This window comes from Rhinoraja longicauda, chromosome 2 (genome assembly GCF_053455715.1).
Source record: "Rhinoraja longicauda isolate Sanriku21f chromosome 2, sRhiLon1.1, whole genome shotgun sequence".
Lineage (NCBI taxonomy): Eukaryota > Metazoa > Chordata > Chondrichthyes > Rajiformes > Arhynchobatidae > Rhinoraja > Rhinoraja longicauda.
Window position 1 is genome coordinate 61,783,063 of NC_135954.1, and position 24,404 is coordinate 61,807,466.

General features: G+C 41.8%; 1 protein-coding gene across 1 annotated transcript; it reads left to right on the forward strand.

Annotated features, from left to right (window-relative positions):
* The first annotated feature begins 3,955 nt into the window (after window positions 1-3,955).
* On the forward strand, window positions 3,956-23,340 carry LOC144609684 (leukocyte elastase inhibitor-like). Its single transcript, XM_078428192.1, has 6 exons — window positions 3,956-4,131; window positions 12,746-12,883; window positions 13,392-13,509; window positions 18,634-18,776; window positions 18,872-19,039; window positions 22,749-23,340. The coding sequence occupies exons 1-6, from the start codon at window positions 3,964-3,966 to the stop codon at window positions 23,226-23,228; spliced, it is 1,215 nt and encodes a 404-aa protein (XP_078284318.1). The 5' UTR covers window positions 3,956-3,963; the 3' UTR covers window positions 23,229-23,340.
* The last annotated feature ends 1,064 nt before the right edge of the window (window positions 23,341-24,404 follow it).

Genomic DNA, 24,404 nt, shown 5'->3' on the forward strand with positions numbered 1-24,404 from the left:
ACTCGACGGGCAGGCAGCACCTCTGGAGAGAAGGAATGGGTGACGTTTCCTTTATTGTCAGAGTGAGGATAAAGCAAATTGGAGGAACAGAATCTCATATTTCGTTTAGGCAGCTTACAGCCCAGTGGTATGAATATTGATTTCTCTAACTACAGCTAACATTGGCATTCCCTCTCTTTCTAATCCTCCCCAACCCAGGTCGCACCAGCTTCTTTTTTTCACCCAACAAACAGCTAACAATGGCCTTTCCTTAATCATTATTACTTTTTTGCATATCTTTCATTCATTGTTCTTTATTTCTCCACTTCATCGTCTATATCTCTCGTTTCCCTTATCCTTAACCAGTCTGAAGAAGGGTCTCGACCCGAAACATCAGCCATTCCTTCTCTGTAGAGATGCTGCCTGTCCTGCTGAGTTACTCCAGATTTTTGTGCCTATCTTAAGTTAAAAATCTCACTGCAAATTAATTTTGCTTGTTAATTATAGTTCATGTAATTCAGGAGAGTTTGACACCAGAATCATTATGAACAGGCAAATGAAAATCCTGCTGAAAAGTCAGGGCTTGTGTTTCCCAACAGGTGCTGACATGTTAAGAAATGCTAGCAAAATTTCCCCACTGCTTGCATGGCCAATTTTTTACTGCAAATCATTTTTTTTAGCTTTCAAACAAACTTGTAAGTAAGATATGGAAAAACAGAGAGGAAAAGGGGGGGAAATAAAGGTGGAGATGCACATGAAGATGGTGATACAGAAACAGAAAGATCATAAGACTGCAGTAGAATTAGACCATTCGGCCCATCGAGCCTGCTCCTAAACAAAAACAAAATGAAGGAATGTGGAGAGAGAGATTGGCCACGAGAGAGACAAAGGCACAAATGGAGAGTAGGGTCGGAAAAAAGGACGTGAAACATCAGAGATTGGCACCAAGAATGATAAGGGCTATATATTTGTGAAGTTTAGGTCAGCACCATTTTGAACTATTTTACAAAAAAAAGGACATAAAATCACACAATGTATCATTCAGAAAATCTCCAGTTCCTATCAGCAGAATGTTGATTAAATGGATGGTTAGGTGGAGCATTGGCAGATGGTATTTAATCTTAACAAGTGTGAGGTGATGCATTTTAGGAAATCAAATAGGGACATATAGGGACATATATCAAATAGGGACATATACAGGATATGGTAGAGGACAAAGAGTTGTTGATGAACAGAGCTCTCGGGGTCAAAGTTCAGGTTTCCCTGAAAGTGGCAACACAGGTTAATAAGGTGGTGGTGAAGACATGTCGGCTGCTTGCCTTAGACTGGGCACAGAATATAAGAATTGGGACAATAAGTGGCAACCCACGGATAGCATTTGGACCTGATGGTGTACCTGGTCACTATTCATCACGGACCAACTGGCTGGAACATGTGTGGACATCTACAACCTCTCATTACTTAGGTTTGAGATTCCCACCTGCTTTAAAAGGGCATCAATAATATCAGTGCCAAGAAGACTAAGATGACATGCCTCCATGTCTACCGAGGAGGAGCACTAACGTCCGTGGTGATGAAGTGGTTTGAGTAGTTGGGTATGACACATATCAACATCTTCCTTAGCAAAAATCTGGACCCACTGGAATTTTCTTACTGCCACAATGGATCAACAGGAGATGCCATCTCGCTGGTTCTCCACTCTCCTCTGGATCAATTAGGCAATAAAAGCACATACGTTAAGCTGTTTCTCATTGACTAGAACGTTGCATACAACACCATCACCCCCTCCAAACTTGTTATCCAGCCCAGGGAATTGACTCTGCTCGTTCCTAATTAACTGGATCCTCGACTTCTTGATCAACAGACAACAATCAGTATGAATTGGCAGTAACACTTCCTCCTCGATATCCATCACCACAGGAGCACCTCAAGGATGTGTACTTAGTTCCCTGCTCTACTTACTCTATCTCCATGACTGTATAGCCAGTTCCAATACCATCTTTAAACTCTCCAATATCACCACCGTTATTGGACAAATTACGATAATGATGAATTGGTATATTGGAGGGAGATCGATAATCTGATTGAACAACAACCTTGCTCTCAGTGTCAGCAAGACCAAAGAGCTGATTGTGACTTTAGCAGAAGGAAGCCAAGGATCCACAAACCCGTCTTCATCAACATTGACAGTGGAGAGAGTCAACAACTTCAAGTTCAGAGAGATCATTTCTGAGGATCTGTCTTGGGTCTAGCACATTGATGCAAACATAAAGAAATTCTATCAATGCCTCTACTTCCTCAGAAGATTGAGGAGATTTGGTTTGTTGATGTATACTCTCTTGAATTTCTTCAGGTGTGTGGTAGAGAGCTTATTGACTGGTTGCATCAAGGATGAGTTCGGCAACTCAAATGTCCTGGAATTAAAGAGATTACAAAAAGTGATGGACTCACATGGACTGACCTCCCCACCATCAAAGGGAACTTTCGGAGGCACTGTCTCAAAAAGGCAGCCAGCATCATCAAGGACCCACACTACCCTGACCACGCTCTTATTTCACTCTTACCATCAGGAAGGGTTTTCAGAGTCTGAAAAATGTGACCACCAGTTTCAAGAATAGCTTCTTCCCAACAACCATCAGGTTTCAGTGCTATACTCTCGGACTCAAAAAAATAACTCAGCAGGGATGTTGATTTGAAATAAAATGACAGCAAAATGACAGCAAAATGAATATTGGCCATGCTTTTATTTTCATGTCTTTACATATCTGACTAATCGGATGTGCAAGCAAATCAGAAAATGCATGTGTGAACAAGAAACTATTAATGAAGGATTTGTCAGCTACCCCAGCTGCGAACACACCCATGAATTAGCAGTATTGAAACAGATCCAGAAACCAACCAGAAACCAGGAAGAAACTTGAAGTACGCAAACAGGTTTTTTGTCTTGCAGAAACTAAAGGTAAAAATTTCACTAAAGATACAATTTTCACCAGCAGTTTCACTATGTATGTGCCATGCTATGGTAGGCAGAATTGGTAATGCAATAACTAACCATAACACTGTAAAATAAGTCGAAAGGGCAATGAGATAAACGTTGAAGGAGACTCACTAAAATGTTTTATTGCATCGTTTGCATAATGTGAATGTAGCTACCGTATGTCTACTATGCAATGAGAAAGGATGATTCAAATGGCACTTTGCTTAATTCCTGAATGTTTTGCAGCTAATTAAATGTTTTAACCCAAAGTTTTTGAAAGTAAAGTGTATTAGTATCATTGATAATGGCATATTAAATAAAGTGGTATTTAAGACACAAAGTGCTGAATTAGTGGGTCAGGCAGCAATCCTGGAGAAAAAGAATAGGTGATATTTTGGGTCGAGAGCCTTCTTCAAACTGTCTGAAGAACATCACCTGTCCTTTTTCTCCATCACCTGGCTGAGGCGAGTCAAGATGAGACGCTCAAACAGCTAGTAAGTGTGGCAAAGAAGTGATATTGGCCTGTAACTTTGTTGCTGAAGGATCTATGCCTGGCTTCAGCAATGCTATGACACGTGTGCGACGCCAGATCTTTGGGATGTGACATCTCTCCATGCAGGTGTTAAACATGGCCAGCAACCACTGTTTTGCAGTTGGTCCAAGGTGCTTGATCTGTTCAGTCATGATGTTATCCAGACCATACCAGGTGCGTTCTCGTTGCGGTCCCTGTCAGATTCTACAAGTATCTGCGAATCCTGCTACCACACCACACACTGTATTTTTCATGTTAAGATATAGCTTAATGCTTATTACTTATGACTCCACAAGTCGGTTTGTCGACGGCCTTAACAGCAGTTTGTTCAGAACTTTTTTCAATTTTCCTTTTCAATAAAGAAATGACTGATATATTTATTGGCAGAATTATGTCTGACATCAACAATTCAGTTGTAATTTTGTCAAATTTGTATTTACTTATGATCACATTTTGTTTTCTCCCAGATTTTACAATGGATTCTTTGAATGCTGCAAACTCTCAATTTGCCTCTGATCTCTTCCTGAAGCTATATGAAGAACATAAAACTGAGAACATATTTTTGTCTCCATTAAGCGTCTCAGTGGCTCTGGCCATGGTGTATCTTGGTGCTAAAAACAACACTGCAGTTGAGATGGCCAAGGTGAGTAAGAGTTAACAATATTGACAAATCGTGAAAAGGGTCTCAAAAGGTAAATTTTGCATGGCTTTACTGTTGGCATGAAGTTTAGTTGGAACACCTTCACTTTATGGACTCCAATAATTAAAGGTGGTCATTACCAATTTCTCAAGGGCAATGAGCGATGACAAATAAATGCTGACCTTGTCAGCCACATTCCAAAAAAATAATAAATGGTAAATCCACATTCCAAAATATTAATAAATTGAACTATGTGTTTGCTCAGCAGTCCCTCAAACTTTTCAATTAGTTCAAATTTGTTTAGACAATAGACAATAGGTACAGGAGGAGGCCATTCAGCCCTTCGAGCCAGCACCGCCATTCAATGTGATCATGGCTGATCATTCTCAATCAGTACCCCGTTCCTGCCTTCTCCCCATACCCCCTGACTCCGCTATCCTTAAGAGCTCTATCCAGCTCTCTCTTGAATGCATTCAGAGAATTGGCCTCCACTGCCTTCTGAGGCAGAGAATTCCACAGATTCACAACTCTCTGACTGAATTTTTTTTCCTCATCTCAGTTCTAAATGGCCTACCCCTTATTCTTAAACCGTGGCCCCTTGTTCTGGACTCCCCCAACATTGGGAACATGTTTCCTGCTTCTAACGTGTCCAACCCCTTAATAATCTTATACGTTTCGATAAGATCTCCTCTCATCCTTCTAAATTCCAGTGTATGGGACTATCAGTATTATGTTTTACATATAGATTATTTCATAATATTATATTGCTAATTTCATTCATGTAATTGTGCTAAATATACTGCTCACTTGAATGTAATGGATTTTGGCTTTCAGGGCAATAGTTGTTTGGCTCAGTAGCATTTCCTATTATGTCCACTTTCAACCAATTGATGAAATTCAGATCAGAATCAACTATCAATGCCTTTAGTGAATTCTGATTTATGGAATGTGTTTATCATGGGGGGCAAAGCAATTTTGCAACTTGTTTTACGCTCTGTCTAACATTCTTTTCTAATGAAGTAAATGGATTTGATGCAACTACAAAATTGTGTAATTGCTCGGCTGCGAGGCCAGTAATATTACTACAATCACCAATCCAACATTTTGCTGTTGCTTTATCTAATACTTTGAATGCACTATTGACTATCAAATTAGCTGAAAACACATTCTAAAATTGCATTAAAGTGATGCAGCCATATTTAGAATAGGAGGAGATGAAATGTTGCGCATTTGCTTGACTTGGATTTTTTGTAACTGATTAATTTATTTTTTACTTAGGTTAATTTAGGATGAGTCTTGCCAATCTGGTTTTGATGAGAGCACATTTTTCTGCAAATGAAGTAATGTTTAAGGTGTGGCTGTAGAAATTTGAGTGTGTTGCATGCCTTTGCATGCACATAAGGCCTTATGCGATAAACATGTTTCAGAATATTAATGAATTAACAAAAGTTTCTGTAACTTGTTTTTGAAGAAGGGTTTTGATCTGAAACATCACCCATTCTTTGTCTCCAGAGATGCTGCCTGTCCCGCTGAATTACTCCAACATTTTGTGTCTATCTTTAAGAAAATATGCACATTTATTATGATTGTGACCTCATAACATGAAACTCTCAATTTAATCTGCTGCATTTTTAAAGCATTTCTAAATGTTCTGCATTTCTCAATTTCAGAATAAATGGAGTGGCCAGCTTGCTACTGCCCAACATTGTGCGGTTGCCCTGTAAGAAAGAATGCAATCTAATTTTGACTCCATCTGCAAATTGAGCATACCACATAGTTGCTGTCATAGCAAATAGCTGGTAACATCCTTCCACGATAAATTAATGAGAGTGAGTTACTTTGAAAGATACAAACACTGATAAGGTTAGAAACATGTTTATTTCAGCAAGGTGCAAGTTCCCTCCGTAACTCCCTGGTCCACTCGTCCCTTCCTACCCAAACCACCCCAACCCCGGGCACTTTCCCCTGCAACCGCACAGGATGCAACACCTGTCCCTTTACCTTCCCCCTCAACTCCATCCAAGGACCCAAACAGTCTTTCCAGGTGAGACAAAGGTTCACCTGCTCCTCCAACCTCATCTATTGCATCCACTGCTCTAGATGTCAACTTATTTACATCGGCGAAACCAAGCGCAGGCTCGGCGATCGCTTCGCTGAACACCTGCGCTCGGTCCGCATTAACCAAACTGATTTCCCGGTGGCCGAGCACTTCAACTCCCCCTCCCATTCCCAGTCTGACCTTTCTGTCATGGGCCTCCTCCAGTGCCATAGTGAGGCCCACCGGAAATTAGAGGAACAGCACCTCATATTTCGCCTGGGCAGTTTGCAGCCCAGTGGTATGAACATCGACTTCTCCAACTTTAGATAGTTCCTCTGTCCCTCCCTTCCCCTCCTCCTTCCCAGATCTCCCTCTATCTTCCTGTCTCCACCTATATCCTTCCTTTGTTCCGCCCCCCTGACATCAGTCTGAAGAAGGGTCTCGACCCGAAACGTCACCCATTCCTTCTCTCCCGAGATGCTGCCTGACCTGCTGAGTTACTCCAGCATTTTGTGAATAAATCGATTTGTACCAGCATCTGCAGTTATTTTCTTATGCAAGATGAATTGTTAGTCTGTCACTATAAGAGCAAAAAAAGGCAAGGAACGGAACAATGAAGCAAACATATGAGAAAGTTTAAAAAGTGCCAGATGGTTTTGGAGTCAGAGCGTGGTGCTGATGATGCACTAATATGAGAAGTTGGTAATCAGTCCGTTTTTAGAGCCTTTACCTGAAGCAATCAGAAATGTTGGTCAATGCATGGCTACATATTTAAAGCTGGAACTGGACGGAAGTTCCACTAGATATTAAATGGTACTGCTCATATGAAACAAAGGAATGTGAGTCATTCATTCAGCCCCTCAGGTCTTGCCGCTGTTCAATTCATGGCGAATCTCTGCTTGATTCATATCGTTGTTTCATGCTCTTCTCCAAGAAAGCCACTTGGAGTGGGGAGAGAAGTAGGCAAAGAATTGAAATTGGCAGATAATAAAGACTATGATGTTCTATGCTGCTGGACTGGAAATTAAAATTAAAGTGACATTTCTGAAATTCCTCCCAAAATTCTCATTAAGCTTCATGTTAAATATTGCATCAACATTCCTATAACAAAGTCAGATGCAAAGGCTGGAAAACAGGTATTGGTATTTTCATGGATGAGCACTACTTGTTGCTTCTAACACCATTCTAACACTGATCAAAAGAATGCTGCAGGTCAAGGGAATGGCTCCTTTCCACCGTCTCAAGGCATTTACCATCTCTTAATTTAGCTAATCATCATCATCTTGAGGGCAATTACAGAGGGTCATTACAATTGACGCACTTGAGAACTAATAATTTATTTTAAGAAAGGTATGCAGAAGTAGCATAGTAGTCTTTGTCTTCAGATATAAATTCATATTGCTTTAATATTTCTGCTTGTTAATGAATAAATTAGAAGGATCTTTTTGGATGATAAGTTACTGGAATGTGGAATCTGTGCCAAATAACAGTAGAAGTTGATTGAATTGCTCATCAGGGTCTGTAAACTTTAAGTTCATTACCATGTCATGGCAAAACTCTCCATATCATGTTACTCTGAATAAATAACAGCAAATAGGTCTTATGATTGGAGCTTGTTTTTTTCTCTTCTTTTTGAGGGTTCAGTTCAGAAGTTATTTTCAGTTTTTATAAGAGTTTGGCTATATTGGGTGTTTTCAATTATAAAACATTTTCAGTCAATAAATGCAACACGCATTAGTACCAAAAGAGTCACTAAATCGAGATTGCTATAATTAGGAGAGTCGAGAAAGAGTCAAGAGTATTTAATTGTCTTACGTATGGAAATGGAACGATTACATTCTTACTTACAGTAGCAGAACAAATTTGTAAACACAGTACTCGATAGATGACATTATAAACAAATAAAAAATAGTTCAATAAATTAAAAAAATGCCAAGATTAGTGCAAACAAAACAAAAGACCGAAGTCCCTAGTTGAGATTAGTTTAGTTTATTATTGTTACGTGTACCGAAGTACAGTGAAAGGCTTTTGTTTGCATGCTATCCAGTCAAAGAAAAGCCCACATGTGATTACAATCAAGCTGTCCACAGTGTACAGATACAGGATTAAGGACATTTGGTGAAAAATAAAGTCTGATAGTTTAGTTAAAGATCAAAGGTCACAAATGAGGGAGATGGGAGGTCAGGATAATAATAATAATAATAATGTATTTTATTTATATAGCGCTTTTCATATACTCAAAGACGCTTTACAGAGATTTAGAGAACATAGGGAAATTAATAAATAGATAAATAAGTAAATAAATAAACGAACAGAGAAAGGAGACAGAAGGTGAGGTGACCTTCAGTGGTTGAAGGCAGTACTGAACAGGTGAGACTTCAGCGATGTTTTGAATGTGGTGAGTGTGGAGGAGTCTCTAACGTTTTGGGGTAGTGAGTTCCATAGGGTGGGAGCAGCGATGGAGAAAGCCCTGTTGGGGCTTTAATGGATGGCACCATTGTTGACGAGAGGACTGTTCAATTGCCTGATTACAGCTGGGGATGTAACGATCCGTGAATCTGGACGTTTACATTTTCAAACTTTTGTACCTCTGGCCTGATGGGAGAGGGTAAAAGAGGGAGTGTCCGGGGCGAGGCAGGTCCTCGATTATGCTGGTGGCCTTGCCGAGGCAGCGTGAAGTGTAGATGGAGACGATGGAAGGGAAGTTGGTTTGTATGATGTTTTGGGCTACGTGTATAATTCTATGCATTTTCTTGCAGTCTTGGATGAAACTGTTCCCAAATCTGCTGTGTTGTCTCTTGATAAAATGCTTTCGACGGTGTATTTGTAGAAGTTGTTGGGAACATGCCAAAGTTCCTAAGCCTACTCAGGAAGTTGAGGCGTTGGTGTACTTTCCTGGTCATAGTATGGAAAGTATGAAAAGTATGGAAAGTATGAAACTTTCCAATCCGGATTCCGCTCCAACCACTGTACTGAAACTGCGCTCCTCAAAATCACAAACGACCTTTTCCTCTCCTCCGACTATGGCAACCTCAACATCCTCATCCTACTTGACCTCAGCGCCGCCTTTGACACCATAAATCACTCCATTCTCCTCACCCGACTTGAAACCTCCTTTAACATCACCGGCACAGCTCTATCCTGGTTCAAATCTTACTTCTCTGACAGGCACCAGTTCATCTCCATTAACAACTGTAAATCCCCCACCGCTCCCCTCCCCCAAGGTGTCCCCCAAGGCTCAGTCCTTGGCCCCCTCCTCTTCATCCTCTACCTGTTCCCCCTTGGTCAATTAATCCGCCGTCATGGTCTCAACTTCCACTGCTTCGCCGATGATATCCAGCTCCTCATCTCCACCAAGTCAATCTCCACCACCACACACTCTACACTGACAAACTGCATCACTGAAATAAAATCTTGGCTTCAATCAAATTTCCTCAAACTCAACTGCAACAAATCTGAAATCATCATCATTGGTCCAAAAACGCTCACCAAATCCACCCAAAACTTCATCCTCAACATTGATGGTCTCCCAGTATCCACCTCCCCTCACATCCGGAATCTTGGAATCATCTTTGATCAAACCCTCTCCTTCGACAAACACATCAAACACATCACAAAGACAGCCTTCTTCCACCTCAAAAACATTGCCCGTCTCCGTCCATCCCTCTCCTCCACAGCTGCAGAAACCCTCATCCACGCCTTCATCACCTCCCGTCTGGACTACTGCAACAGCCTCCTCTATGGCGCACCCTAAAAAATCATCAGTAAACTTCAATACATTCAAAACTCCGCTGCCCGTCTACTCACCCACACCCCGATCCGTGACCATATCACCCCCGTCCTTTACAAACTCCACTGGCTCCCCATCCCCCAGAGAATCCAGTACAAAATCCTCCTCATGACCGACAAAGCCCTCCATAACCTGGCCCCATCCTACCTGACCGACCTCCTCCACAGGCACACTCCCACCTGCACCCTCCGCTCTGCTGCTGCCAATCTCCTATCCCCCCACATCCGGACCAAACTCAGATCCTGGGGGGACAGGGCTTTCTCCATCGCTGCTCCCACCCTATGGAACTCACTACCCTAAACCGTCAGAGACTCCACCACACTCACCACATTCAAAACATCACTGAAGTTTCACCTGTTCAATACTGCCTTCAACCACTGAAGGTCACCTCACCTTCTGTCTCCTTTCTCTGTTCGTTTATTTATTTATCTATTTATTCACTTCCCTATGTTCTCTAAATCCCTGTAAAGCGTCTTTGAGTATATGAAAAGCGCTATATAAATGTAATGCATTATTATTATTATTATAGCTTTGATATGCTGATCCATGACAAATTGCTGGTTTATTCCAAAACCTGCTTTTGACCATCTCTACTTTGGTGGCAGCAATGCATGTGGTGTGCCTGGGTATGATAGCAAGAGTACAGCAAGAGTTTCTACGGATATATAGAGTAAAAAAGAGGCAAGAGTGGACGTTGCTCCGCTGGAGAATGATTGAGGAGAAGTGATAATGGGAAATCAAGAAATGGCAGAGGAATTGAATAACCTTTTTGCATCAGTCTTCACAGTGGAAGACACTAGCAGTGTACCTGCTATCCTATAGAGTCAGGGGTGGAACTTAGTGGAGTGGCGATTACTAAGGAGAAGGTGCTAGGAAAACTGAAATGTCTGAGGGTGGATGTCACCTAGACCGGATGGACTGCACCCCAGGGTTCTGAAGGAGGTAGCCTCAGAGATTATGGAGGCATTGTTGTGATATCTGAACAATCACTAGAGTTAGGAGTGGTTCCTGAAGATTGGAAAATTGTGAATATCACCCCACTGTACAAGAAGGGAGCAAAGCAGAAGAGCAGAAACTATAGGCCGGTTAGCCTGACTTCGATGGTTGGTAAGATTTATAAAGGATCTCAATTATCAATTTATAAAGGATGAGGTTACGCATTACTTGGAAGTTCACGATAAAATAGGCCAAAGGCAGCATGGTTTTGTGAAGGGAAGATCATGGCTGACAAACTTACTGGAGTTTTTTGAGGGTTAATTGCGGAGCACCAGTGTTGAGTATTATCAATGAGAATCAATGAGAATCAGAGGATGATTTGTCAACTATCCTCATTGATTGTGATCCATTTGTCAGGAAGTCGAGGATCCGGTTCCAGGGGGGACAGCTGACTCCAAGTTCCACAAGTTTGGAGATGAGATTTGTTGGGATAATGGTATTGAAAGCAGAGCTTTAGTCTATGAGTAGGAGACCACCGTGGGTGTTCTTCTTATTGAGGTGTTCCAGGGATGAGTGTAGAGCCAGGGAGATGGCATCAGTCATGGACCTGTTGTGATAGATGAACTGCAGTGGATCAAGGCTGCTGGCTGGCAGAATTTAATGTGTGCCATTACCAGCCTCCCAAAGCACCAAATGAAGAAATGAGGCAGACACGCTGGGCTGCATGCGAGGCTGAAATAATGCGGTTTCAAGACTCCCCTCCCCAACATGCTACTGGATGATGCGTAGTCTATAGAGAACAAGCTTGATGAACTTAAAGCCAGGCTAACCTATCTTAGAGAACCGAGAGACTGCTGTGTGCTCTGTTTCACAAAGACATGGCTCACCCCTGACAAACCTGTCTGTGCCATCCAACCTGAGAGCTTCACCCTTCATCGGATGGACCGCATGGCATCTTCGGGCAAGGTTAAAGGCAGAAGGGTCTGTTTCCTAGTCAAAACCTCATGGTGCTCAGACATGGCTAATGCAACTAAGACAGTTCATAGTTCATGGTTTAGAAGGTGCTTGAACTGTTCAATAGCCTGATAGTTGTTAAGTACATGCGATTTATATGCACATTCAAAGTTGCGTTAGCTCAGTCAATATTTGCCAGCACTTACCAGGTAATTACCATCAGGTCGCTGGCCAGCAGACCCACAGAAAATTGTTTTGTCGGTGGTCGATATGTACATTTGGAAAGCCATATTTTTCCAAAAGTACTGTATTGGCCCGGGAAGGTTGACTTTTATTGCTTGATTGAGATTTCAAAGGATCTCTGGCCACATTTGGTAAGTTAGTGGATGCTGGGTACTTGTGCGGGGCAGCCATAAGAGATTTATCTTTGCCATAATATCTACTGACACTGTTTAACCACCAGGAAACCAGAGATCTTCTCAACCAAAAAAAATGACAGTTTGTTTCCAGCATTAGTTAAAAGGATTTTTGATAAATAATTGCCCTAGCATGAATCATTCACCTTCTTTCTTGATTTATAAGATTCTTGTGACTGCTTATACTCAATTTAGTTGTCTTTTGCCTTGATTAGTTCCTTCCTTGCTATTTCCCATCCCTCATCCAGTTTTTTTTCTGTTGATTCACATGTTATTTACCTCTTCAACAACAGTTGATGCTTATTTACAGTTTTATCTGACCTCCTGAAATTTGTATAAACGCAAAGTGCCGAAACATAGCATCATGAAAATCTGCCCTCCATTTAATCATGAAAGCATGTTGGCAAGATAGCTATGTGGTCAGATAACTAATTTTCATTGAAGCCTTCTTGACTCTCATTTTAAATGTTATTTTCATAATAGGTTCTGCATTTTGGCACGGTACATGATGTCCATGCAAAATTCAAGGAATTAATGGATAATATCAACAAACCTGATGCTCCTTATACTCTAAAACTGGCCAATCGTATATATGGAGAGGAAACGTACAACATTCTCAGAGTAAGATAAATGGAATCACAACTATTACATATAAACTTTTGAAAACATGCAGATAACATATAAATGCAGCTGAATATTCAAGCACAGAATTGAATGTTGCTTTTTGTTCCGTTTGATTTCTCTGCTCATCTGTTGTCGCTGATCAGGTTAGCAACTGTTGAGCTTATCCCACAGGGAGTACACGTTTGGAATTGGTGTATTTCAAATCTACCCAATTAAACCAATAATCAGATAACAGGAATATGTTGGTGTTTGGTGGGTGTGGAGCATGGGCCACGTAGAGGTCAACAGTCAGATAACGAAAAGATTACATTAGATTATGGACCTGTGTGCATCCACTTGCCCAATTACAAAGAGGAAGCACACACATATTCTTCCAAAAGTTCTTTAATGTGTCAGGAACATTTGAAAATGTGATATATTTACATCAATTCTGATTCACTTATTTGGAGATGGACTTTATCCCCTTGTATGTAAAATATTTGACCATTTATGTTTATTTTTGCAGAAATTTCAAAGCTCCAGTTTGAAGTATTACGGGGCAGAATTGGCTCCTGTTGGTTTTATAAGACAGCCAGAAGCTGCCAGGAAAGAAATTAATACTTTTGTTGAAAATAAGACAGAGGGTAAGAGATGTACTTTATGGTTTAGCGCAGTTGCATTCCATACTTAAGTCAAAGTTGAAAAGAAATGATCCACCTCCATTGACATCAATTAGAATCCTTAAATTTGTTGAATTAACACAATTTAGATCACTACTGACAGTTAAACCCTGACTGAAAGGAGTTTTTTAAAATTGAAATCAACCTATAGATTATTTTATTGATGTTTGTTGCTTTGCTTTAAAATATTACTTTAATTAGACTTTGGGAAGCTATGCAAATGTGTAGAGATTACTTTAATAAATTGGGTCAGTTCTGTTTATCAACTCGATTCTAATCTATTTGCAAATCTTATGAATAATATCCAACTTTGATAAGGGAGAAATTTTACATTGGGGGATAGGAACAGTGGAGGGTTGTTTTGAGTTTTTGCTTTAGAGATACAGTGTGGAAACAGGTCCTTTGGCCCACCGAGTCTCCGCCGACCAATGGTTCCCATGTACACCAGTTCTTTCCTGCACACGGCAATTTATAGAAGCCAATTAACATACAAACCTTCATGTCAATGGAATGTGTGGGAAAACTGGAGCATCTGGAGAAAACTCACATGGTCTGTACAAGCTCCATTTAGTCAGCACTCATAGTCAGGATGGGGTGGTTTGGGTAGGAAGGGACGAGTGGACCAGGGTTTTCTGAAAAGCGGCAGATAGACTGACTGTTGGAGCCTGTAATCCGGGTTCGGTCCGAATTGGGAAGTCTGGAAACGGAGCTGGAATCCCCGAGGCAGAAGATGGAGGCGTAGGCAAGTCCCAAGAAAGCAGATGTGGCTGTGCTAGCGAGTCTGGGTCAAACCCAAACAACCCCTTCCCCGGGTACTTTCCCCTGCAACCGCACGAGATGCAACACCTGTCCCTTTACCTCCCCCCTCATCTCCATCCAAGAACCCAAACAGTCTTTCCAGGTGAGACAGAGGTTCACCTGCACCTCCTCCAACCTCATCTATTGCATCCGCTGCTCCAGATGTCAGCTTATTTACGTCGGCGAGACCAAACGCAGGCTCGGCGATCGCTTCGCTCAACACCTGCGCTCGGTCCGCGTTGGCCAATCGGATCTCCCGGTGGCTGAGCACTTCAACTCCCCCTCCTATTCCCAGTCTGACCTTTCTGTCATGGGCCTCCTCCAGTGCCATAGTGAGGCCCACCGGAAATTGGAGGAACAGCACCTCATATTTCGCCAGGGCAGCTTGCAGCCCAGTGGTATGAACATTGACTTCTCCAACTTTAGATAGTTCCTCTGTCCCTCTCTTCCCCTCCCCCTTCCCAGATCTCCCTCTATCTTCCTGCCTCCACCTATATCCTTCCTTTGTCCTGCCTCCCTGACATCAGTCTGAAGAAGGGTCTCGACCCGAAACGTTGCCCATTCCTTCTCTCCCGAGATGGTGCCTGACCTGCTGAGTTACTCCAGCATTTTGTGAATAAATACCTTCGATCTGCAGTTATTTTCTTATACCAAACAGCAGTAGGGTGGTTGGGGGTAGCATCAAGCAGGAAATTAGGGATGCGTGTAGCAGAAGTACAGCAGATATCATGGGTGACTTTAATCTACAAATAGATTGGGCCAACCAAATTGGAGGTAGTCCTGAGGAGAAAGATTTCCTGGAATGTATAAAGGATGGTTTTTTAAACCAATATGTAGAAGAACTGAATAGAGGACAGGCCATCCTAGACTGGGTATTGTATAATGAGGAATGATTAGTTAACGATCTTGTTGTGCAAAGACCCTTGGGCAACAGTGACCATAATGTGGTGGAATTCTGCATTAGGATGGAACGTGACATGGTTAATTCAGAGACTAGGGTCCTGAACTTAAATAAAGGAGACTTTGAAGGTATGAGATGGGAATTGGCTAGGATAAACTGGCAAATTATACTTAAAGGGTTGACGGTGGGGATGCAATAGCAAAGATTTAAAGACTGCATGGATGAACTCCAAAAATTGTTCATCCCTGTCTGGTGAAAACATAAAACTGGGAAGGCAGCTCAACCGTGGCTAGCGAAGGAAATCAAGGATAGTGTTAAATCCAAGGAAAAGGCATATAAATTGACCAGAGGAAGCAGCAAACCAGAAGACTGGGAGGAATTTAGAACTCAACAGAGGAGGACAAAGGGGTTAATTAAGAGGGGGAGAAAAGAGCATGAAAGAAAGCTTGTGAGGAATATAAAAACGGACTCTAAAAGCATCTTTAGTTATGTAAAAAGGAGAAGATTAGTGAAGACAAATGTAGGTCCCTTACAATCAGAGACAGGTGAATTTATAATGGGAAACAAAGAAATGGTAGAACAGTTAAACAAGTCATTGTTTCTCTCTTCACTAAGGAAGACACAACCAATCTCCCAGAAATACTAGGGAACAAAGGATCTAGTGGAAGGGAGGAACTGAAGGGAATCCACACTAGTCAGGAAATGGTGTTAGGTAAACTGTTGGGACTGAAGGCAGATAAATCCCAAGGGCTGCATCCCAGAGTACTCAAGTAGGTGGCCCTAGAAATCGTAAATGCATTGGTGATCATTTTCTAATGTTCTCTCGACTCTGGATCAGTTCCTGTGGATTGGAGGATAGCCATTATAACTCCACTTTTTAAGAAAGGAGGGAGAGATAAAACGGGGAATTATCGATCAGTTAGCCTCACATCGGTAGTGGGGGAGATGCTTGAGTTGATTGTTAAAGATGAGATAGCACTGCATTTGAAACGTAGTGACAGGATCGGTCAAAGTCAGCATGGATTTATGAAGGGGAAATCGTGCTTGACTAATCTGTAATTTTTTTGAGGATGTAACAAGTAGAATGGATAGGGGAGAGCCAGTGGATGTGGTGTATCTGGACTTTAAAAAACCTTTGACAAGGTCCCACACAAGAGATTAGTGTGCAAAATTAGAGCACATGGTATTGGGGGCAGGGTATTGACATGGATAGCGAACTGGTTGGCAGATAGGAAGCAAAGAATAGGAATTAATGGGTTCTTTTCAGAATGGCAGGCAGTGATTAGTGGGTGCCGCAAGGCTCGGTGCTGGGATCCCAATTATTTACAATTTCTATTAACGATTTAGACGAGGGAATTAAATGTGACATCTCCAAGTTTGCGGATGACACAAAGCTGGGTGGCAGTGTGAGCTGCGATGAGGATACTATGAGGCTGCAGGGTGACTTGGATAGGTTGGATGAGTGGGTAGATGCATGGCAGATGCAGTATAATGTGGATAAATGTGAGGTTATCCACTTTGGTGGCAGGAACAGGAAGGCAGATTATTATCTGAATGGTGTCAGATAAGGAAAAGGGGAGGTGCAAAGAGATCTTGGTTGCTTGTACATCAGTCACTGAAAGTAAGCATGCAGGTGCAGCAGGCAGTGAAGAAAAAAGCTAATGGCATTTTGGCCTTCATTGCGAGAGGATTTGAGTTTAGGAGCAAGGAGGTCCTACTGCAGTTGTGCAGGGACCTGGTAAGACAACATCTGGAGTATTGTGTGCAATTTTGGTCCCCTAATTTGAGAAGGGCATTATTGCTATTGAGGGATTGCAGCGTAGGTTCACCAGGTTAATTCCCGGGATGGCGAGACTGACATATGATGAAAGAATGGGACGACTGGGCTTGTATTCACTGGAATTTGGGAGGATGAGAGGGATCTTATAGAAACATATAAAATTCTTAAAGGATTGGACAGGGAAAATGTTCCCGATGTTGGGGGTGTCCAGAACCGTGGGTCATAGTTTAAGAATAAGGGGTAGGCCATTTAGGACTGAGATGCAGTCTTTCCACTGCAGAAGATGCTACACCTGTCCCTTTAGCTCCATCCACACTTCCATCCAGGGACCCTAGCAGTTCTAGGGTTCGCATGCATCTCCTCCAACAACCTACTGCATTCAAAGCTCACAATTAGGCCTCCTTTACTTTGGTGGGGCCAAGCTTAGATTCAGCGAGTCTTTCACACTTACGCTTGGTCTTCCAAGTCCTGTTGGATCTCCTGGGTTCTGTCCTAGACCTCCTCCATTGCCAGAGTGAAGCCACATGCAAACTGAAGGAACAGCACCTCATATTCCTCTTTGGTAGCTTACAACCTAATAGTGCTAACATTGAATTCCCCAATGTTAGGTAACTAACCTACAACCACCCCCTCAAACCCCCACCCCATTTTTCCTCTATCTCTTCCTTGTGCCCTTCTTGGATGCATAGCCATTTCTCCCTTTTGCCTCCCACCCCATCCCCTTCCACCTACATTCTACTAGCCTCACAGTTTGCATATCTCTCCTTATCCTCTTATCTCATACTTTGGCATTTCATCGCTAGCCTTTATTGCCTTTGTCCAACTATCTAGCAATCAAAACTCCCCCTCACCTGTATCCAACTCTCACTTGCCAGACTTTGTCCCTCCCCCACCTCTCTTCCCACTTTCTCTCCCCCAGTACAATGAGTCTGAAGAAAGGTCCCATCCTAAAAAGTCACGTCCAAGTTCTCTGAAGATGCTGCCTGACCGTTGAGCTACTCCAACAATTTGTGTCTGTTTTTGTAAGGTAACATCTGCAGTTCCTTGTGTCTATATAAAGATCTCTTCCCTGGCTAATGACCCCACTGTTGTATAATTACATTCAACCGACTCCAATGAGTGTGCGTTTGTCACATTTCACTTATGTGGCTACGTCAATGATAGGCTGTAAATCAGGTACATTGAAACATGGATGATGGACACGAAAGAAGAAGAAGTCTGTTTGATGTAATGACTTGGTCAACTGATGGTCTGTAAGGTTAGGTCAGAGGCCGTACAAAAGCCAGGTGCAGTGCTGTGAATTTAAATTCACATATGTACCATTCTGGGCAAAAATGCTATAAATTCTTCCCAAAATTACATTAATGAACCAGTTTATGTTTTTCTGACAATTGATTAGTTGCAAATACCATTTTATTTCAATGTATTTTACATTTCCTGCTGCCATAATGACATTTCTCCACCCTTTCTGATCAGCAGTCTGCATTACATCTCCAGTAGCGTCTCAAAATTATTGGTCCCCTGATTGTCAGTTGAAAATAAATATTTTGTTTTAAAAATCATTATGCCATCCTTCTATGAAGTATTTGATTTGTGATCTTTCGTGTAGATAAAATCCAAAAGTTGATCCCAGCGGATGCGATTACCCCTCAGACAATTCTTATTCTTGTAAATGCCATCTACTTTAAAGGAAAGTGGGAGAGCAAATTTGATGAAAAAGATACGTACGTAGCCCCCTTCAAGCTGAACAAGGTATGTTGCTCTGGTGATAAAACATTTGCCAGCAGGAGTTGACATTTATTATACTGTCAAACGCATTTGATGTTAATATATTACTTTCTTCTTAGAAAGAGTCCAAATCAATAAATATGATGCGCCAGGAGGCACATTTTAAATTTGAGCACATTGAGGAACTCGGAGCCAGTGTTCTTGAGCTTCCTTATGAGGAGAATGAGCTGAGTATGATCATCCTACTGCCTGATGACATCAACGACAGCACAACTGGACTCGAACAGGTAACTGAACGTTAAATTATAATGAGAAACGAAATTTTAAGAGAGGCCACTGCAGTTTTAACCACCACCCTCATTAAATACTCTTCCCCTTATAAAATTAAAGATCATAGGAACTGCAGTTCACTTTGTGTTAGCTTTCATCAAGACCACAACTGATCTCTGACTGAACTGCAATTATCCATATCCCTTAATACTTCAAGTTAACAAAAAAATATTCATATCAAATTAAAAAAATAAAAAATTGTCCACCGTCAGTTGTCATTTGTGGAAGTGTATTCAAATTTCAACAGCCGTGCTCATTTGGAATATTTTCAAATTTCGCTTCTGAAAGCTTGATATCTAACTTCTGGACAATGTCGACTCAAGGAACTGCAGATGTTGGTTGACAAAAAAAGACACAAATGCTGGAGCAACTCAAATTGTCAGGCAGCAACTCTGGAGTACACGGACTCTCTCTCTCTCATTCCTCCACCTTTGTGATTCCTGCTGCTCTCCTGCTCCTCCACCCCGTCTGAAGAACGGTCCTAACCTGAAATATCGCTGATCCATGTTCTCCAGATGTGCTGCCTGACCCGCTGAGTTACTTCAGTACTTTGTGAGATATTTGTGGACAAAGCTTCTGAGTTTCAGACCCCTTTAAGAATTAAATATCAAATATATACCTCATTATCTTCCAACTTTTAGGAAAAGATTGAATAATCTCTTTGTGGTATCCCATGCATTATTCTGTTATATCTATACTGCATTACTTCAAGACCAATATTTCCTCCTTAAGATGCTCTGTCCAAAATTAGTTGCTATACATGTGTGGTCAAACATACACTAGCCTTTTTGGGGATTTTCTCTGCCCATTGTGGCATTGGGGATGATGCTGGACTCGGCCATGACCACACTGACACTCGCTGTTGGGTGAACTCACAAGTTATTTCTTATTTACAGTGACAGGAATGTCCAGGACTGCATGCAGGCACTGTCCCTTGTCACCAGGGCACTTGTGTAGTGATGCTGGTGATCTTGGGCTTGTCTGGTAGCTCAGTCCTGGTCTCGCAGTGGGAGTGTGGTGATAGGCTTCTCCCTGCAGTTCAACCTTGCCTCGACAGGAGGCACTGACGGTCTCAGGCTTGAGAAGATGGCACTGGCAGTCTCTTGGTTATCCTGGTGGCTCAGTCTTTGTTTCTATGTGTGGGCGCAGTCCCTCGTAGTCCGTGGGCAGAAACAGGCACCCATGTCTCAGGCTTGCCCCGACCACTCAGTCTTAGCCTCAGTAGAGGCTCTGGCTGGGGTAGCTTCCCGGCAGTCCAGTCTTGACCACTCGGTGATGCTGGTGGTCTCGGGTTTGTCCCAGTGGCTCAGTCTTCCTCGAACTTGCGACAGGGGAACACAGCTAGCTGGGAGGCATCCGCCTTCCCCCCCCTTCCTCTTTCACCCCCCCTCCTCCTTCCCCCTTCCTCCTACCCCATTCCTACCTCCCCTCCCTTTTCATGCCTTACTATGTCCTTCGGATTTCACTCCAACTCAAAACATTTTTTCCCAGAGTTGTTAGGGTCCCTACTTATTCGCCCATCTGTCCACACCTCCCACTGCACCCTATCCAATGGAATGTCCGAACCTTCCATGATTTGACAATGACCAGCATGATCCATCATCCACTTTCATCAGGACCAGCAGAACCCACTATCCATATATTTACAGTGTCCACGTGATGTAGAAATTCAATTATATATCTCAATATTTCTGTACTCTACATAAGAGTTTAATTTTACTGCACGTTTGTGACCTGGATAATGTTGCTTTTAGGTCCATTGTTCAAATGAGACTGTTAAGCATAGGGGCATCTGGACATGTCCAGTGGAATTCAAATACATGTCCCACATATCTAGATGCCAATCTGTAAAATCCATCTGTGCCTGCATGAGCCACAGATATTGGAGGGGTTCCATGCAGAGACGAACCTTTATAACAATCGTGAACCTTGCTTTGGCAAAACTTAAAGAGGAGCATTGAGAATCACTTAGCCACTGGAGTCCGGTGGTGAGCTGTGCACTTTCAGTGAAAGACGTACACTTTCTGCGGCTCCCTTGATGCTAAACCACATCCCTTCTCCTCAACAATCCATCTTGGATTCCCTCCCCACAGATCCTTGTCTTTGTTCTCAAAACATAATCTTCAACAACCACCTGAAAAAACCCATGAAATTGGTGGTATGTTGCACTATGCACTTAAGGCATTTTTTGGGAGGCCTCAATGATTTTTATGTTTGGTCTCGTAGTCTGCTGCTGTGGATAGTGAAGAAATCCACCAACTTTCATGATAACCCATATCCAGCACTGATGGGTACTATACATAAATTTACATGTACAGAAGTAAGCCTGTCTCCAACTACTTTTTACAATGACCAAACGAATGCCTGCACCAGTGAAATACGGCATCACTTTGAAAACTATTGCATCAACATGTCTTTCCAGAACATTGAATTCTTAAAATTTAGATAACTAATGTGCAAACACCCCATCCTCCCCCCCCTCTCTTTCTTATGCCCCACCTGGATGCACACCTATTTGTCCCTTTCCCCTTCCGCCTACACCCTTCCACCGATATTCCTTCACATTTCACGCTTTTATCATATCATATCATATCATATATATACAGCCGGAAACAGGCCTTTTCGGCCCACCAAGTCCGTGCCGCCCAGCGATCCCCGTACATTAACACTATCCTACACCCACTAGGGACAATTTTTACATTTACCCAGCCAATTAACCTACATACCTGTACGTCTTTGGAGTGTGGGAGGAAACCGAAGATCTCGGAGAAAACCCACGCAGGTCACGGGGAGAACGTACAAACTCCTTACAGTGCAGCACCCGTAGTCAGGATCGAACCTGAGTCTCCGGCGCTGCATTCGCTGACCCTCACCCATATCCATCTATCACTTGCTAGGTTCTGGACTGCCACCACCTCACTTCCAACTTTCTCCACCCTACTACAATCAGTCTGGAGAAATGTTCAGGCTCACAAAAGTCGTCTATCCATGTTCTCCAGAGGTACTGCCTGACCTGATAAGTGACTGCAGCACTTTGTCCCTGTCTTTCCACAAAACCTTCTTGCACATCTCAGTTTTAAAAAGATGGCCATTATGGAAACAGTGTCCAATTTAAACTCTTGTCCTCAGTCATTGTACTTTCTGTCAAAATTTGAGGGCACTTAATGGTAGATATGTCATATCACAAGCCTAGTGAGCTGTTTATATGCAAAAGTGGACATTATAGCATATAAATCCAAACCTCGTGTTCGAGGCACGCAACTCAATTATGCTACAAATGACACCTGCATTGTGACAGATGCATTTAACGATGGGTGAGATTAAGTGGTACAATAATGAGGCAGGGCTACATCAAAAGAAGAGAGGCTAACATTTTCTATAATTTTAAAACATTGATGGGTGAAAATAGACAATGGATGGAGGATTCAGCATGTTATCCTTCGGAGCCACCTGCAAGAGTTGATGTGAACCTAGAGGGAGATAAAACTTCATATAGGTAGCTCAACTGCATCTGGTGGCTTCACAAAAAAAAATTACTCTGATGCAACAGATAAACTACTTTGCCTTGCTCCAGATTGTATAATATAATGACATTTATGTTTCCTGATTAAACAATGAAATAAAATAAACATTATTTATTCATTAAACGGCTTTCTTTTCTAATAGCTTGAACAAGCACTTGAAAACAATTCTCTGCTTAAATGGATTAGCCTGGAAAATATGGCAAAAAGGAAGGTTAAAGTTCATCTGCCCAGATTTAAACTGGAAGACCAGTTTCAACTTGAACAAATACTTCCAGCAATGGGAATGCGTGATGCCTTTTATTCATCAGGGGCTGATTTCACTGGCATGTCTGAGAAAAGGGATCTCTGGTTGTCAAAGGTTATTCATAAATCCTTTGTGGAAGTTAATGAAGAGGGCACTGAAGCTGCTGCAGCTACGGCAATAACGATGGTCCGCCGTGCTGCCATACAAGCTACACCCACATTTGTAGCAGACCATCCCTTCCTGTTTTTCATCAAACACAACAAAACACAGAGCATTTTGTTTATGGGTCAATACACTACACCAGCGGATGAAGTCGTGGAAAGTGGAGATGGAGGCAAAATGATGCAGCAGGTCCAAAGCTGCACACAAAAATATTAAGGGGTGAGAAGGGGCAACTTCTGATTCAAGTAAATATATTGCATTACACACAGTGATTTGCTGCACTATAGGGAATTTCTCAATTCCAATTGGCAAATGGGAACTATTTGGTATTGGGCTGATTTGATTTATATAAGGATGACATATTTACCTTCCTTTGCTATTTACCATTGTGTTATACGGTAATTGCTGTCTTTAAGAATTTAGTTCTCAAACTCAACTTTAGGGTGAAGAATTATTTTCCGTGTGATTCTTTTTCGCAACTTAAATTTTGATTTCTGAAATTTTATCTTTTGCAATAGATATTCTTGTTATTTAAAAGCCAATATTTCCAAATGTAATTCAAATCAGGAAGTTTAAATAAAATAAATAAAATTTATATCTGTTTTGGAATTATTTCAATTTTTAAAGAAGATTGTTTTTATTGATAAAAGCAAATTCCCTTAACAATGATTAATGCCAAATAATTGTATTTTACCGTAAAGGTATTTTTAAGGAAATGTTTTTGCAGTGTTTTGATCTTCCAGGTATATCACATGATTAAATCTGCACAGAGACAGCTTAAATGTTTGTCGCATTTGTTATGTTTGTCATAAAATGGGACCAGAGTCTTGGAAATTTTAAACCAACACCATTTCTCCCATCAAAGGAAAAATCATTAAATTTGATAGATGGACATGAGAAGATAATTTAGGATAGAGCGGATGCAGCAGCTGCAATATCAGATACATTGCAAATCACGTGGATTACTACATTCATTTTGTAACTTACTTTGGTGAATCTCTGTCTCCAGATTTTTCAAATCTAACCATCATAAAACGTTGGGCTAGATTTCCAACTTTCCAAAGTTACAGTTCAGTACTTATCAGAAACATGCTGACTGGTCTAGGATTTTCTTTTGACTTGTATCTATTTGGCCTGCTTGAACTGTATTTGTGGTGGCATATTCCGTATCACCAAAAATATTTCCGGAATATGCTTTTTTGCTTTTTTCATAGTTTTAATCAGCTGGTACCCGTGTTGTTGAGGATGCTGCTTGCAAACTAGTCGAACCATTGTCTCCTGGCCCCAGAGACCTGAGTTTGATCCTGACCTCGGGTGCTGTCTGTTTGGAGGTTGCATGTTCTTCCTGTGACCATGTGGGTTTCCTCCGGGCTCTCAGCTTTCCTCTCACAT